Here is a 16,845-nt window from a genome sequence, read left to right on the forward strand (position 1 = left end):
GCATATCCCCTGTCCCCAAGCAGGATTCCATCATGATGACCTGTGGAATATGTAAAAATTGTGAATACAATACACACATCACCATGATTTATAATTAGATTATTACCTTGTTCAAATGTCCAATACAGGTGTGACTCCTTAAAAATTCATGAACAGACTCTGGCCATTTAGCCTCCACATTTGCTACAAGGTAGGATGCATCACAGATCATCTGAGAATTTATAGCATGTAGGTCAAACAATTTTACTGTATGTCAACATGCCTATTGGCTATTTCAACTCTTACAAAAAGTTACATTACCTGCATGGTAATACTGTGGAAGCCTTTTCTGTTTATGTAATCTGGCTCATTTGGACCTGATGAGGCCTTTATTCGGATCTGCGTACAATCCAGTGCCCCAATCATATTTGGAAATCCTGGGTAATGAGAATGTTAGGCTGATCGTGAGATTCTTTATGGAACTGTGGATATTTTTGCCTGTGTTTTACCTACCTGCAATGTCATGAAACGCCTCTTTTATTGTCTACACACACAGGTGTCCAGGAAACACTATGAAAACCCGAAGGAAATATTTCAGAGCCAAACAGACTTTATGAACTGCCTGGAAAACTGCACTTTTAGATAGATTTTCCACATCACCTACAGTATATAAAAAAGTGCCGCTTGCAAAAAACCTCAAAGCAATGCATACTGTCTGTGTGGTTGTGAGAGCCCAACTTCGCCTAGTTTGACTTCGAATATAAGGTGCTAATAAATCTTTGAGGTACAATATTCCCACTCGGCTAAAGCGGTATGTTTCGAAAAGAATTTCCTCCGGGAGCAATAAAGGATCTTGCCGATTGTGCGAAACCCTCTCTATATGAATTTCTCTTCTTATAATTTGCGCACCTATATCAATTGGTCCCTCACTCATGAACAGCGAAGCCATGACTGAATAAATTCCATGCACGGAAACTGATTAAGTGTGTGGGCTAATCCTTGTTTACATAGAACAAACCTGCTCCGAGCAGGTTTGAGGATTTGGATGTGCTGCTATGACAACACATCCAGCAAGATTTTCAAAAAACCGACAGATCCAGGATCATGCCATATTGTCAACAATTACATCCGGCTAAACGAGTAATCCACGTACAAAAAAATACCCCCCAGGGCTGTCTATGTATTTTTAAATCTTGATAGAAAATGCATACATTAGAAAAATTTGCATGGCAAAGGCATATATAACAGTGTCTGTGAAGAAATAACTTTGAATTAAAAAAACACTGAGCTTATCCCATAACTTTTAGTTTTTCTCACATTTTACTAATTTTGTTTTACCCACTAAAAATGTCCCCACAGTCACTATTTTGCAAGTCTAAAAACGTAGTATCTCTATATAATCTTCATTTGGATCTTGATCTTTGTTTGTCCGTGAATGAATTAGCAGAAGAAGCACTAGATGGCAGTAGAGAGACAGCTAAAACATGGGCATTGCATTAAGAATCTCCTCCGGGCTTATACTACTGAAGACTGTAGTACTCCAGTCACACCTCAAAACACAGACATTCAAACTAAACAAATTGTTGTGCTTTAAATTAACTAAAGAGATCTTCATTTAGATCTTGATCTTTGTCCACGAATTCCACACATGCGTAGACCACCTTCCAGTTTAGTACGTTGTTGTTACTCACGGATGTCAACAATGTGCCGGAATAACAAAAGGGGTGGTGGACAGTGTTACGCTGGTTAGCTCCTGAGGACTGGTTAGAGAACGAGATTACCGAAGATAAAAGGTACATGCCTACGTAGCATATGAATGTAAGAAAGACAGTGGGTAAAAGGAATGACAACATAACAGCACGTTCCGGAAATTATTATTTTTACGTTGTATCTGGCGAGTGCTGCGCGTCTCACAGTTGTACCGTGGCTTGCTCACATGTCAGTGAAGTGATCCCTATTTATGCTTTAAAGAGCCTGGATACCTATGTGCCCCCCTTATATAACCATTGTTCCGTGTATATTGCCTTGCTCTTTGGATTGCCACAAAGCAACCTGCGAGACTGGAGAAAGGTTGAGAAAACATCGTGAGAGGAAACGATAGCGTCGTGAAAACAAGACGGACTGTAAACAGACAGAAGCAGAAATGCTCCTACACCACCACATAATTACTATTCGGACAGTGATTCCGAGTAGGCCGTTCCTATCTAATCTATGTCCAAGGGTTTTCTTTTGTAATTTTGTTTCCCTTATAAAAAAATCATAATGCTGTGCGACGAAGGGCCCAGTTCACGACTGGCAGCCGCGTTTAAACAGGGAGCCCTTCACAGACAACTTTAACACGCTCAACGTACTTGGGCACACATGGCTAGTTCTTTATAGTTGTCAAATAGTATATTCTTACTGTACCTGTCAACTTAACACTTACAATTTTACTACCTGTGACAAAACTCAATTTTCTCATGATAATGTAATAGTTCAAGGATTCTAGCATAATAGAAAATGCAGGAATTAAATAGATAGTATGCTCTAATGCCCATTGTTAGTTTAATCCTCAATAAGTTAGCAAATGGTCATTTAATTTCAAAAATGTTTTCACTTTTTTTTTTTTTTTTTTTGAGATTCCCTTTGTAAGCAGTAAGATCACTGCACACATATACTCTTAATTTTATATTTATTATTGATATTTCCTAATGCGGACTATATGTCATCTACTCATTTGCAAACTTTAAATGTGTATTTTTTGAAGGAATTCTTAGTGTGTTAATAACATGAATTACAAATACAGATTAAAAAGTTTTTCCATGTACAGTGGAACCTTGGTTCACAACCATAATTTGTTCCAAAACTCTGGTTGTAACCTGATTTTTGTCATGACCAGAAATAATTTCCCCCATAGGATTGTATGTAAATACAATTAATCAGTTCCAGACCGTACGAACTATATGTAAATATATTTTCTTTAAAGATTTTTTAAGCACAAAAATAGTTACTTATACCATAGAATACACAGTGTAATAGTAAACTAATGTAAAAACATTGAATAACACTGAGACAAACACTCAGGCTCCCTGGTAAGCTGCACACGCAGACTCGCTCACTCTTAGCTGCACGCAAGCCTGCACGCTCTCTCTCAGCTGCATGTGAGCCTGCGCGCTCTCTCTCTCCTGCACCGGCTTTAATTATTTAGTTATTTGTTAAAACTGGCCTTTTTGATGGGAAGTGTGGACCCGCTATACCACAGGAGGAAGCTGGGTTGAGAGATGGTTACAGTTTTGAGGGAAAGTCCCTCTGTGTGATGCACCGAGAATAATGTACAGTACAGGTAGAGACTGAACACGTGCGGAAATCATTGGCATGCACAAACTGAAAGGGAAACTGGCTTGTTCGTATAACAAGTGTGTGGTCGTGAACAAATGCAAAATTTTGGCAAACTTTTTGGTCGTAACCCGATTTGTACGTGTTCCAAGACGTTCGTGAACCAAGGTTCCACTGTATATAGTAAATTTCTATAAGAATCTGTTACAGCAACATGTCAGATAATTCACCTAATAAGCAATATGCAAAACCTGGAGAGCTCCCTGTAGGTCTAAATGTGATGAATATAATTTAATAACAACACATGTAACAATAAACAGATATTGGCACTAGGGCTGACTGATTTGGCTAAAATATCTAGTTGAGATTTTCCTGACAGATATTGCAATTTGATTTGCTATATAATTGTTTAAAGTCAAACTTCAGTTGAATATTCACTGTGTAATAGATTTAAAGCATGATGGGAGCATTACCATATTAACTGTTTATATTCTAATGCAAGGATGACATATTTATTACATTTTTTTTTTACTTGACGCAGAACATTCATAGAAAGAATAAATATCACAAAAGCTGTGACTTGTGGCTCGGGAGCAGAATCTAAATACTGCACAATCTGTAATCAACAGAACAATATTTACTGATATCCAGCAGTATGATTATCAAAAAAGTGATCACTAAATATAACAGAAATATAATCTACAGTAAATATTACACAAAATATCTAAATATTGCACATTCGAAGAAAAAAAAAAAAAAAATTTGCAGATAACTAGTATTTAACTTCACATAGGCTGCCACTACAGGATATAGTGCACAACAACTAAAACCTTAAAATTAATCCAAATAACAGAAGCCTTACATAATACTTACTTCCCTAACATCACTGCTTCTTCTCAACACTCACTCACTCATTTCCCCTAGCACTATACAGTCTCTCTGATGGTGAAATTGTGTCTGGTATGCATAGGAATTTGCAAGCCAATTTGCTCAGCATCAAAAAGTTAACATTGCCTAATTCCACAGCCCTAGTACACAAAAAATAAGGTTTGAATATTCAAATTAAATATAAGTAAATATTCAATATATCTGAACTTAAGTTAATGATGCTGGGCATAACATGTATGTTTGTACTTGCTTTTACATACTTTAATACTATGGTAATAGCTGTAGCAAGTGTCTAGAGCAAGAACAAACACCAACTTAAAAAAAAAATAAATAAATAAATCCTAGCAGTACTTGGGCAGCCGTTATTTAAAAATAAGAGCCATCAAAATCCCAAGCAGCTGCATGCTATACAAGGGAAGCATCCATCTTATCCCTCACACACCAGTCGCTTAACTCTTCCTAAAGACGTTTCCTATATGCTCACAAAAAGTGCTTTCCCCTGGGTTCCATCACAACGCTGCTTCACATTCCTCATAGCTGTCTATACAGAAGCAAGACAAGTCATTATAAACCAATTGGTCACTAAAAAGTGAACCCAAGCAACATTGTCATAAGCACTTCAAACTTTGCAGTCTCACCAGCAAGTAAAATATATTTATGTAGTGAGGCGCAATGCCAATGTTTGTGCCTTGCAAGGATTTAGGTCCCTTTTCACATAACTGCTTTTATGGCTTGCTGTTCTGACAAGTATCAAGACAAACAATAGCCAGTCTGTCAGTAAGACTGAGACAGTGTGAGAATAGTGAACAAAGTAAAACAGCAGGCAAATAGAAGGCAGACTTATTTTATTATTTTGGAGGTGTCAGCTTCACAGTGGTCAGCAGCAGGGTAGATGTAATATCACAACATTTAGAAAAAAAAGTCTGGTCCGCACTTTTGGACTCGCTCAGAAATCCACATTCGTCTCAGTATCACATCAGGGTTCATAAAATCTGTCTACTTTTTGTCTCCGTTACAGCAGCAGCAATATTTTAACAATATGGCCTGACTATTTCTAATTTAATCTCACTGTTCTAGGCATTATGTGTCAAACCTGTAGCAAGGTAAGACTAGGACTAATTGTGTAACAAAGACATAAGGTTCATTAAAGTGATGTTTTTAAAGCGATGTAATAAAAGGAAAAACAAAAATGATCAGTTATTTCCCATTTGCTTTAATGAGAAGGTCAAAACAAACAAAAGTTAGAGATTTCAGAATCAGATGTAAATGACACTTTTAAATCACTAAAGAAGTACTGTATTTAGAAAAACTGCTCTGAGTACATTTGTGGCAGAACTGTTGCCCGACCAAATCTTAAGACAGGTCCTTGCATTTCTGTAGGAGGGCAATAGTCAATATGAATTTCTAATTAAAAATAAAGGAATCATATTTTAACAAAGCACTAATTTCAAAATAAATGAACAGCAAAGATGCTGAAATGCTAATCAATAAAGCATCAGTGTAAAGAGATGATTTGTAACGAGAGGTCGGTGCCACTTTGAGCAGCAGTCAAACTCATATAAACAGAGCAGACCTCACGCTCAGATGTCAAACAGCTGAGTTAACTAAAGAGCAGCATTAAGCCAAGCCCTCAAAAATACAGTAATAATAATACCAGCCAATAAATTTATTGCAGGCTTAACAGAATGTTAATTGAGTGCTATAGACTATATTAATAAAACAATGAACATCAGAATAGTGCATCACCAAACCAGACCAAGTTTGTATGCATGAAGCAAAAGAGAAAATGCGGTGGCTGTGTGACACACACCCACGTGCAAAGAAGCACAGAAAGAGATCAAAGTAAACTCTTGCCCCATATGAAGCTCTCTAGGTACAGCTTGGTTAGGATAGTCCATGCCCAAGTCATCTACAGTGATTGGACTTGGCACGTTATTTAGTCCAACTTTGATGATCTAACAATGAAATATCAGGTAGATTGTTATGTAATTAAGGGACGGGGACAATATCCAGCATTTTGCAGCATCTATAATGTATTTTTTTAAAAATGATGCACTATGTTTTGTAAGTTTTAACAACTCACATTGTTGACTTTAGACATACACAAAACCTCCTGTTGAAGGTAGTGCTGAGTTACTGCTATTCACTCTGATTAACTAGTCTAGGTATGATATGTGATTACATTTACACCATGTGACAGGAACTGAACCAGCAACACTACACACATTAAAACATCACTATTAATAATATGATTAAAACAAAATGTATAAGTGTAAAGTTGACTCAATGATAGCACTGACTGCATGCTAGACATCTGCTTAAACTGTCACTAAGATGATAAGGCTAGCAAACACGCAATATCTGTGCGAATTAAGGCAGTTATTTATTTTCCCTGAGTGGCATGAATAAACATTCATAGCTGGCTACTGCGCTCTGAGCCACACACTAAGAAATTCACTATTTTTTTTAATTTAATTTTTAACTTCACACTGATTTGATAGCTAGATATTATATAATATAAAAACAATAACAATAATAACATTATTATTTTAGGACATGAAAAGGAGGAATTTTCAACAAAAGTATGTACCCTTTTGATATGCACTGCATGTATCACAGTACACTGGTTCTTTCATTTCTGCTTATTCCCCAATACACAATCACAAAGTTGAGACATTTAGTGTCTACAATGGCACTTTTAGGCACAAGGCAGGAAGAAGCGTATCAAAGGACACACTCAAGTACACGACTTTTACCTGTCTTAATGAGTGTTGGTCAGTCTAACATGAACTTCCTAAGGATGTGTGACACAGAGAGTCTCAGGAAAAACAATTCACTACTTAAAACAACCAAACCTTATATTCTACTCTTGTGCTTGAATTCAGGGAGCCCCTAGTACCTTAATGACCAAGGGGCTTAAATTATTTTTGATACTTTATAGATAAATTTAATAAGTGTTTGTTTATCTAAGCATTACACTTGAAAGTAGCGTAATCTTTAAATGCTGTATTAAAGTTTCACAACTTTAAAAAGAGATCTTTCAGTTTGTACTGGAGTGATCACTAGTTTCCTATTTGTAAAATCTACAGTATCTGTTTGTGTAATACATAAATAAGGAAGTTCCACACAAGTTTTAAAACCATACTGAAACCATACATTTTTTTCATACTAATACTTAAAGCCTCCTTATGCTTCAAAACAGCCAAGGATGTGTAAGACACTAATTAATAATGTCCAAACCAACATGAGGAATACATTGTTATGCTAAAATTACTGAAGCATTCTTTTTGTTTAAAAACATTTAAATCAGAATTATGCTGAAATTGATTAATTTCTATTTAAATTGTTCTTCAATTATGCTAATCATTTCATATATTTATTAGTATGCTAGTCCTGCTTGTGAAGAGCATTAGGCTCATTACTGTAGATTATGCTCAAATGCATCACATTAATATAACAAAAATATACTTTACCTGCAATTGATGTGTGAGGTTTGCTGCCAGTATTGATATCCATGAATGTACCAGTACCCATTGTAATTTTAATGTCTCCTACATTAAAGCAGCACTCCCCAAACATAGCTGCCTGTTGATCAGCAACCTAAAATAATTTGAAATATTCATTGATGTTAATTTTACCATCGCCAATATGAATGCAGCATTAACCAGATTCAGCTGTCTATTTGTCAGCAATCTAAAGAGTAATCTGATTTACTGATATTAAAACATTTAAGCCTATATTGGACATTTTTCATTCAGCTGTACAGTGAAATAAACACAAAAACAATTACCTATACATCTCTCCCATATTCTTTAGTAGATACCTCTTTTAGGAGTTATTGTGAACTACAGTTAGTTAATACTAGCAAAATACACGTGCTTCGCAGTGGAGAAGTAGTGTGTTAAAGAAGTTATGGAAAAAAAGGTAACATTTTAAAAATAACGTCATGTGATTGTTAATGTAAGTATTGTAGGCTTATTTTAGTATTGAGAATGAATCTGATGACTGTAAAGTGTTTCATTTATGATTGTAAATGTTGTGTATGAGAAATACACATTTTTAGGATGTAAGGATCTCTTTGTAAACAATGCTTGCAGTTCTGCCCTCAGGCTGTAAAATGTCTGCTGAGCTTACTCTTGAGCATGCAACGTACATTTGGCCATGTGTAAAGCAATCTTGTGTCAAGTCAATGCCGACCTTTTTTTGAGTCTGGTCCTGTGACTCATTTATACTCATAGCCTTACTGGAAATTGGAGGCATTTGATTTGGAATGGGAGGTCAGAGGGTATGAGAGGGATGCGAGGAATAAATACAGTCTTCTCTGAGCCTCAATGAGGTTCTTAGGCAGCGATTTTATGTAAAGCCTGGTGCCATTACAAAGTTTTGGTGGTTGTAAGTTTCGTAGTAAAGCGGTGGAGTAAACGAAAAGGCAGGAGTCACCAGCAGGCAGACGTGAAACAAGGCAAACAATAACAGGCTTGAAGCGGTGGAGTAAAGAAGAAGGGAGTGGTGAGCACGAACAGCTGAGGACAGTAAGGAAGCGAGGGAGGAGGCACATGAACACGGGATGTCGTTAATGTATAGAGGCCGTGTGGAAAAAGGAAGGGGGACCGGGGGCGGCCCTTGTGTGTGAAATAAATCCTCTTTTAATGGAAATAAGGAATGAAACTGCCAAAAGGAGAGCTCAGTTCTTAAACTTCCTTATGGCGTAATGGGGAGAACCGCCAAAAAGAAGACGTTATTTTCAAAAGTTCATTACGGGGCACAACACGAAATGAAACATACTTAACATTTGTAAGTACAGTGTAAAGGATGAGCATGGAAAAATTAGAAGTAGCAGAATTAGTAATGAGGGGTTTACCCCATCTATATATACAGTTTAGGGGATACACCTCATTGACTCATCACTAATTCTCCAACTTCCCGTGTAGGTAGAAGGCTGAAATTTGGCAGGCTTATTCCTTACAGCTTGCTTACAAAGGTTAATCATTTTGAAATTCTACACGTAATGGTCATAACGGTCAACAACATCCGCCATTTTGAACTTTCTTATTTATAGCCCCATCTTCACGAAATTTGGTAGGCAGCTTCCCTGCGCTAACCGAAACCAATGTACGTACTTATATCGGTGGTATGATGCCACTGTCGGCCCCCATATTGAGCTTTCCAATGGGCTTTGTTACTTATGGGCCCATCTTCAGGAAATTTGGTACGCGGGTTCCCAACACTAGCTGAATCCTACTTATGTACATATATACGTCCATAGCCTGTAGCTCAGTCACCGTGTGAGGAGGCGTTAGGTCCCCCATCCCAACGCCTCCCAACGTTGTTGGCTGGCCGCCTGCCTATGTAAGGCCGTCCGTCGCTCCGGTCTCTACATTCCCTTCCTTGCTTCGCCACGGGATTCACGTCTCCCTGCTGATAACTACAGCCTTTTTATTTAATCCACGGCTTCTCCGCCATTTTATTGTTCGTTTATTACAAATATAGTTATTGTGTAGGTATTTTAGACTTAGTTTACATTGTTCAGGTACCCATTTCCTTTATCATTCCAACCGTACCCCCATTAACATGTCTATCGAGGTGATCACCATCGATCAAAGAACTGTCACTTACCGAGTGGTTTCCATGCCAGGAGATGGCACTTGCCTTTTCCATTCTCTTTGTTACATATTGCACGGCCATATCAGGCTCACTCTTGATATCCGGAGGAACATTGTGTCTTATGTATTGAATGACTGGGACAGGTTCAAGGTGTGGACTGATGACGGTACAGGAGATAATTATACTACACAGGAGCAGTATAAGAGTGAAATGCTTAAGCCCTTCACCTATGGTTCTGCATGTGAGTTGATGGCTGCCGCTGAATTGTTCGGTTGTCGCTTTCAAGTGTACCGAAATGGACAAATATTTTACACCTTTTGACAACCACCAATGCCTCTTAAGCATCTTAGATTCACAGGTGATGATTTCAGTAGTGGACATTTGATATTTATGTTTTACTAGCAAAATACCCGCGCTTCGCAGCGGAGAAGTAGTGTGTTAAAGAAGCAATGAAAAGAAAAGGAAACATTTTGAAAATAACGTAACCTGATTGTCAATGTAATTGTTTTGTCACTGTTGTGAGTGATGAGTGTTGTTGTCATATATATATATATTTACACACACACACATAAAAATATATATATATATATATATATATATATATATATATATATATATCTATACATATACACATATATACATACATATATATCTCTACATATATACACACACATATATACACACATATACATACATACATACACACACATATATACACACAAATACACATATATATACACACACACATATATAAACATATATATACATATACATACATATCTACATATATACACACACAGCTATTTCAGTATCAGTGCAATACGCTGTTTGTTAAAACAGTTGACTCCGCTCTTACGTGCAATAACAAATCAAATCATTCAGTTGTCTTTGCTCATATGTCATTTTAGAGCTGGACGCCTGGCATCTTTTTGGCCACAGGTTCGTTTCTGTTTGCTGTGAGGTTCTGTGTTGTGGAGATTCTCAGGATGGATTGCAGGTGCTCATCAGTGAGGCGACTCCTGTGTGCTGTTTTGTTAGTCTTTATCACTGAGAAGAGCTTCTCACACAGATATGTGCTACCAAACATGCACAAGGTTCGAGCCGCATGTAGACGGACTTTTTTTGTTCATCAAAGTCACCAAAGCGCCGTGCAAACTCAGTGCGCTCAGTTTATCAGCAAAGTCGCGATTTGGGAACACCGTAGTGACGACTTGGTTTAACAGTACTTGGCAACAGGGAAAGTGGGGCAAGGTGAACTGGTGCATTTATGTCTCCCATAAAAGCAGCTTCACTTGAAATCACTTTGTGATTGTGCACGGGTTAAAACGTCCGCTGAAGTGTCAGATTCTTATTTAATTATGCTGTTTTCTGTATCTTCTGAATTGCATTCAGGTTACCCTGATGCAAGGCAGCTGAAGCGCTGCATTATGGGATCTGTAGTTTATTGTGTTACCAGCGCTTCATATACCCGGCTTTAATAACAATAATACAGTATATAAAATGATCTCGGGCTGGATATAATTACGCCGGGCGGATGTGGCCCGCGGCCCTTGAGTTTGACACATATGGACTAAATAGAACTTGAAAAGATATGTTTTCTCAAATGTGATAGCGCAATTCAGATAGAGTTGACGCGCACTACAGCCTGCATGCCTCAATGAGTCATCCTCCTCGCTCTTACTTTTTACCGTTCATCTAAGGAATACACTGAGTATGGCTTTACCAAAACAATCATTGATGGCGAATAAAGTATCCATTATTCGAGTATGTAGAGCGGGATATATATATATACATATATATATATACCCGTATCGCAGCGGAGAAGTAGTGTGTTAAAAAGGTAGAAAAGAAAAGGGAACATTTTAAAAATAACGTAACATGACTGTCAATATACAGTATTTGTTTTGTGAGTGTTACTGAGTGTTGCTGTCATCAAGGATTTGATTATCATTATTTCTTTCAATCAGGTTCGTATTTGTAGGATGTGTTGTGTTCAAGTTACATTCCGTGTTTGTCAATCATTGTAAAGATGACAGGTTTCATTCATCGATTCGTTTCTTACTGCATCAATAAACAGCTCGTCTTCTTCTTTATCTGAGACTTGACACACTGCATGCACGGGTTTTTTTTTACACCTTCTTCCTTTAGCGGGACATTGACGTTTTCCACCGTGCTTTGTTTCCGCAGTAGCTGCATTTATGAATATGCTTATCAGACGCTTCATATTTTTTGCTGCCTTTTCAATTGTGTAATTCGGTTTTTGTTCAGCGCTCTTTGGAACTGTTGCCTTTATCTGTGCACTGCGCCAGTTCACGTGAGCCGCTCGGTGTACATGCATCGAAGGTTCCCAGCTGTGCTGGTGCCATCTCGTGCTATGTCCGTGGCTGTATTTAATGTTACCTTAGTCCTGGCACTTAAAACTTTCTCTCGCAGTTTCGCTGAGTTTGTGTCAAACACCACCCTGACCATCTCATCTTCCTCTCCATAAGCACAGTCCTTCACCCGTGAATATTTACCCGTGGCAGTTTGCTATTGGATTGCCGCTGACGGACGGCCTTATATGGGCAGGCACTAAATTACAAACGCCAGCGGCAGCCTGTCTATGAACTTAATTTAAAGTGTAGGTTTACATCGTGCTTTGTTTCAAGTAGCAGAACTCATGAATATGGTTGTATATGTCACTCGCTCGCTTCTTATTGTTTCGCTGCCTTCTCAATTATATAATGCATGTTTTCTTAAGCGCTTTTTTGAGCTCTTCCTGGTTTTCTATGTACTGCGTGATTACGTGGGAGGCGTGATGATGTCACACGAAACTCCGCCCCCACGGCGTTGAAGCTCATCTCCATTACAGTAAATGGAGAAAAACTGCTTCCAGTTATGACCATTACGCGTAGAATTTCGATATAAAACCTGCCCAACTTTTGTAAGGAAGCTGTAAGGAATGAACCTGCCAAATTTCAGCCTTCCACCCACACGGGAAGTTGGAGAATTAGTAGTGAGTCAGTGAGTGAGTGAGTGAGTGAGTGAGTGAGTGAGTGAGTGAGGGCTTTGCCTTTTATTAGTATAGATTAGTATAGATTACTCCAACTTATTTTTAATAAGGTTTCCAATTTAGTTAGCCTGACCATAAAATACGTGCAACTACTGTATACAAAGTATTAGTATATTTTTCATTAACCACAAACTGGACAAATACCAATTCCAAAATAAATAGGAATAAACAGACAATTAACTGCCATACAATTTTGCTTCTTAAAGGAAAAAAAACAATCAGGAAGATACTGGCAAGAAAAAAATAAAACCACTGATCGATTATCAAAAAAAGTATAATGGAAAAGCTTAAAGCCACACTAAATCGTTTATGGTATGTTATATTAATAACATTAGTGATGCACTTACTAACTACAAGGAAACTGCAGGCCACTTAAAACCATTCATAATTACCTTATTCACAGCTAGATAGATAGGTAGAATTGAATACGCAGCCTAAATGTATACAGCAAGATAAACAAGATGCAAATGCTCAAATTATATAATTTAGGTCTGTCAGAGATGGCTGGGGTGGCGACCCGGCTGGGACACCCAGGAGGACCGGAGGAGGGCTTGCACCTTCCCCAGGCCATGTGGGGGCGACCACCCTGGTACCTTTTGGGGCCACAGGCACAGAGCTTTGAAGCCCCACCCTGTAGGGGCCCGTGGTCACCGCCAGGGGGTGCTCCTATGCCTTTGGAGCCCTGGACCTCAGCACTTCTGCCACACCTGGAAGTGCTGGGGGGAAGAAAAATGGGGACACCCGGAGTGCTTCTGGGTATGCAGCCGGCACTTCCGCCACACTGGGGCGTGTCGGTGGGAGGTTGCCGAAACACACCTGGAGCAAATCCGGGTAATTATAAAAGGGGCCGCCTCCTTTCTGACAAAGGTGAGAGTCGGGAGTGGAGTGGACTAGAGCTGGAAAAGAGAGAAGGAGGCAGTCTGAAGCAAGGCATTGGTGTTGTGGCCAGGACTTTGGGGACTTGTGGGGTTTGTGGTGCACTTAATTGTAAATATGGTTCTTAATAAACGTGTTGGGTGATGTGAACGTGTCCGCCTGTCTGTGTCTGGACCAGTCTCCACAGGTCCTCCTAGAATATTTAGTTGAATATGAACTTCCAGCCACTCTAAATGCAAACCAATTTAAAACTACCAGGAAAACCTGTGCCACAGCTCCGGTCAGCGGCCTCAACAATAGAGGCACAGAACATGGCCCATTCGGATTCAATGTCCTCCACCTCCCTCGGGACGTGGTCAAAGTTCTGCCGGAGGTAGGAGTTCTGAGAGGGGACTCTACCAGACATTCCCAGAAGACCCTTACAATATGTTTGGGCCTACCAGGCCTGGCCGGCATCCGCCTCCACCATCGAAGCCAACTCACCACCAGGTGGTGATCAGTTGATAGCACCCCCCTTTTTGTCCGAGTGTCAAAGACATGTGGCCGCAAGTACGCCGACACGACCACGAAGTCGAACATCGAACTGAGACCTAGGGTGTCCTGCCAACGTCAAGGTACTGGCAGGCCAAGCAGAATGTGGCTTCGGTGGTTGCTGAGGCAAAAACTCGGGCATTGGAGGAGTTAGGGGAGACCATGGAGAACAACTTCCGGACAGCTTTTGAGGAGATTCTGGTCCACCATTCGGCATTTTAGGGGGGAGTACTTCAAAGACCTCAATCCCACTAACATGCATTCCAATGAGGAAGCAGAGCCTAGGGACTCGGAGGTGGGCTCTCCTATCTCTGGGATTGAGGTCACCAAGGTGGTCAAAAAACTTCTTGGTGGCAGGGCCCCGGGGATGGATGAGATACGGCCAGAGTTCCTCAAGGCTCTGGATGTTGTAGGACTGTCTTGATTGACCTCTGCAACATCACATGAACATCGGGAACAGTGCCTCTGGACTGGCAGTCCTGGGTGGTGGTCCCCCACTTTAAAAATGGGGTCCCGAGGGTGTGTTCCAACTACAGAAGGATCACACTCCTCAGCCTCCCTGGAAACGTTTATTCAGGGGTCCTGGAAAGGAAGGTTCATCAGACAGTCGAACCTTAGATTCAGGAGGAACAGTGTGGTTTTCGTCCTAGTCATGGAACAGTGGACCAGCTCCACAAACTTGGCAGGGTCCTAGAGGGTGCATGGGATTTTGCCTAACCAGTCTACAAGTGTCTTGTGGACTTGGAAAAGGCGTTTGACCATTTTCCCTCGGAGAATCCTGTGGGGGGTGCTCTGGGAGTACGGGGTACCGGACCCCCTGATAAGGGCTGTTCGGTCCCTGTACAACCAGTGTCAGAGCTTGGTCTACATTGCTGGCAGTAAGTCAAACCCGTTTCCGGTGAGAGTTGGACCCCGCCAGGGTTGCCCTTTGTCACTTTTTATGGACAGAATTTCTAGGCACATCTAGGGCATTCAGGGGATCCGGTTTGGTGGGCTCAGGACTGGGACACTGCTTTTTGCAGATGATGTTGTCCTGTTTGCTTCGTCAGGCTGTGATCTTCAGCTCTCACTGGATCGGTTTGCAGCCGAGTGTGAGGCGGGTGGGATGGGAATCAGCACCTCCAAATCTGACGGTGGAGTGCCCTCTCAGGGATGGGAGCGTGATCCTGCCCCAAGTGGAGGAGTTCAAGTATCTCAGGGTCTTGTTCACGAGTGAGGGAAGAATGGACTGGGAGATCGACAGGTGGATTGGTGTGGCATCTGCAGTGATATAGGCTCTGCATCGGTCTGTCATGGTAAAAAAAGAGCTGAGCTGAAAGACAAAGCTCTCAATTTACCGGTCAATCTATGTTCCTACCCTCAGCTATGGTCATGAGCTGTGGATAGTGACCGAAAGAACGAGACTGCGAATACAAGCGGCTGAAATGAGTTTCCTCCGAAGGGTGTCTGGGCTTTCCCTTAAAGATAGGGTGAGAAGCTTGGTCATCCGGGATAGGCTCGGAGTAGAGCCACTGCTCCTCCGCATCGAGAGGAGTCAGATGAGGTGGCTCAGGCATCTGATCAGGATGCCTCCTGGACGCCTCCCTGGTGAGGTGTTCTGGGCATGTCTAACTGGGAGGAAGCCCTTTGGGAGACCCAGAACACCTTGGAGGGACTAAATCTCTAGGCTGGCCTGGGAACGCCTTGAGATTCCCCCGGAACAGCTAGTAGAAGTGGCCAGGGAGAGGGAAGTCTTGGCATCTCTGCTCAAGCTGCTGCCCCCTCGACCCGATCTCGGATAAACGTAAGAGGATGGATTAATGGATGGAGGAAAACCTTTGCATTTTTATAACCCCTGTTGAGGGGATGATAAGGAAGATGAACTCTTCAACTGCATTTTCAGCTTTTGTTTACTCAAATGAGAACACACTAAAGCACACAAATCATGGGAATTACAAGGCGGACAAGGGAGTTATGACAATGAAGTACACCCTCCTTAGTGCTGTATACAAACAGTTCAGTGACATGGAGACTGACCCATTGTACTAGGTTGCAACCATTCTACTTCTAAGATATAAAGACAGTTATGTATGATTACAGCTGTCTTTGTGTGTGTGATTGAAACAAATACTACAACAGGGCTGTCACATTAGCCAAACATTAATGTCCTAATATTTATATTAAAAAAACTAAGTATATATTTGATCACAAGTTAAAAATGGTAGTTGCTACATGTACATTTATACTTTTTGTGCCTTTTTTATATTACTAATATTTTTACTTTTTCCTCGTGGATCATGTTTAAAGCATTAAGTGGTTATGATTTTGCACCATCGTTTTAAAGATGCATAAGAAAACAAATGAGACACATAAAAAGGCATCCAGAAGACAGTGATTCTTTTTGTGCACAAAGTGGCATAGTCAAAGAGAAAGTGGATCCGTGAACACTTCACACTACCTGAACTGCACATAGAAATCCTTATTAAAAATATCCCCCCAGCTGTGCTTTTTTTAAACTCCTTGATACAGTGACTGCCTTTCTTTCTTTTAAATATTTGGAGACACTGAGGAAATATGTGCTTTCCAATACTGCTGCCTTAAAAATCTGTTTGTGCACATCA

The 16,845-nt window shown here is 40.2% G+C and overlaps 1 protein-coding gene across 1 annotated transcript in view; it reads right to left on the reverse strand.

Annotated features, from left to right (window-relative positions):
- gk5 (glycerol kinase 5) overlaps positions 1-16,845 on the reverse strand; it is a 135,855-nt gene that overhangs the window by 37,555 nt on the left and 81,455 nt on the right. Inside the window, exon 10 of the mRNA XM_039760358.1 lies at positions 7,656-7,782. Coding sequence (XP_039616292.1) covers positions 7,656-7,782 — 127 coding nt within the window. The remainder of the gene's footprint in view (positions 1-7,655; positions 7,783-16,845) is intronic.

This window comes from Polypterus senegalus, chromosome 1, assembly GCF_016835505.1.
Source record: "Polypterus senegalus isolate Bchr_013 chromosome 1, ASM1683550v1, whole genome shotgun sequence".
Taxonomy (NCBI): Eukaryota; Metazoa; Chordata; class Cladistia; order Polypteriformes; family Polypteridae; genus Polypterus; species Polypterus senegalus.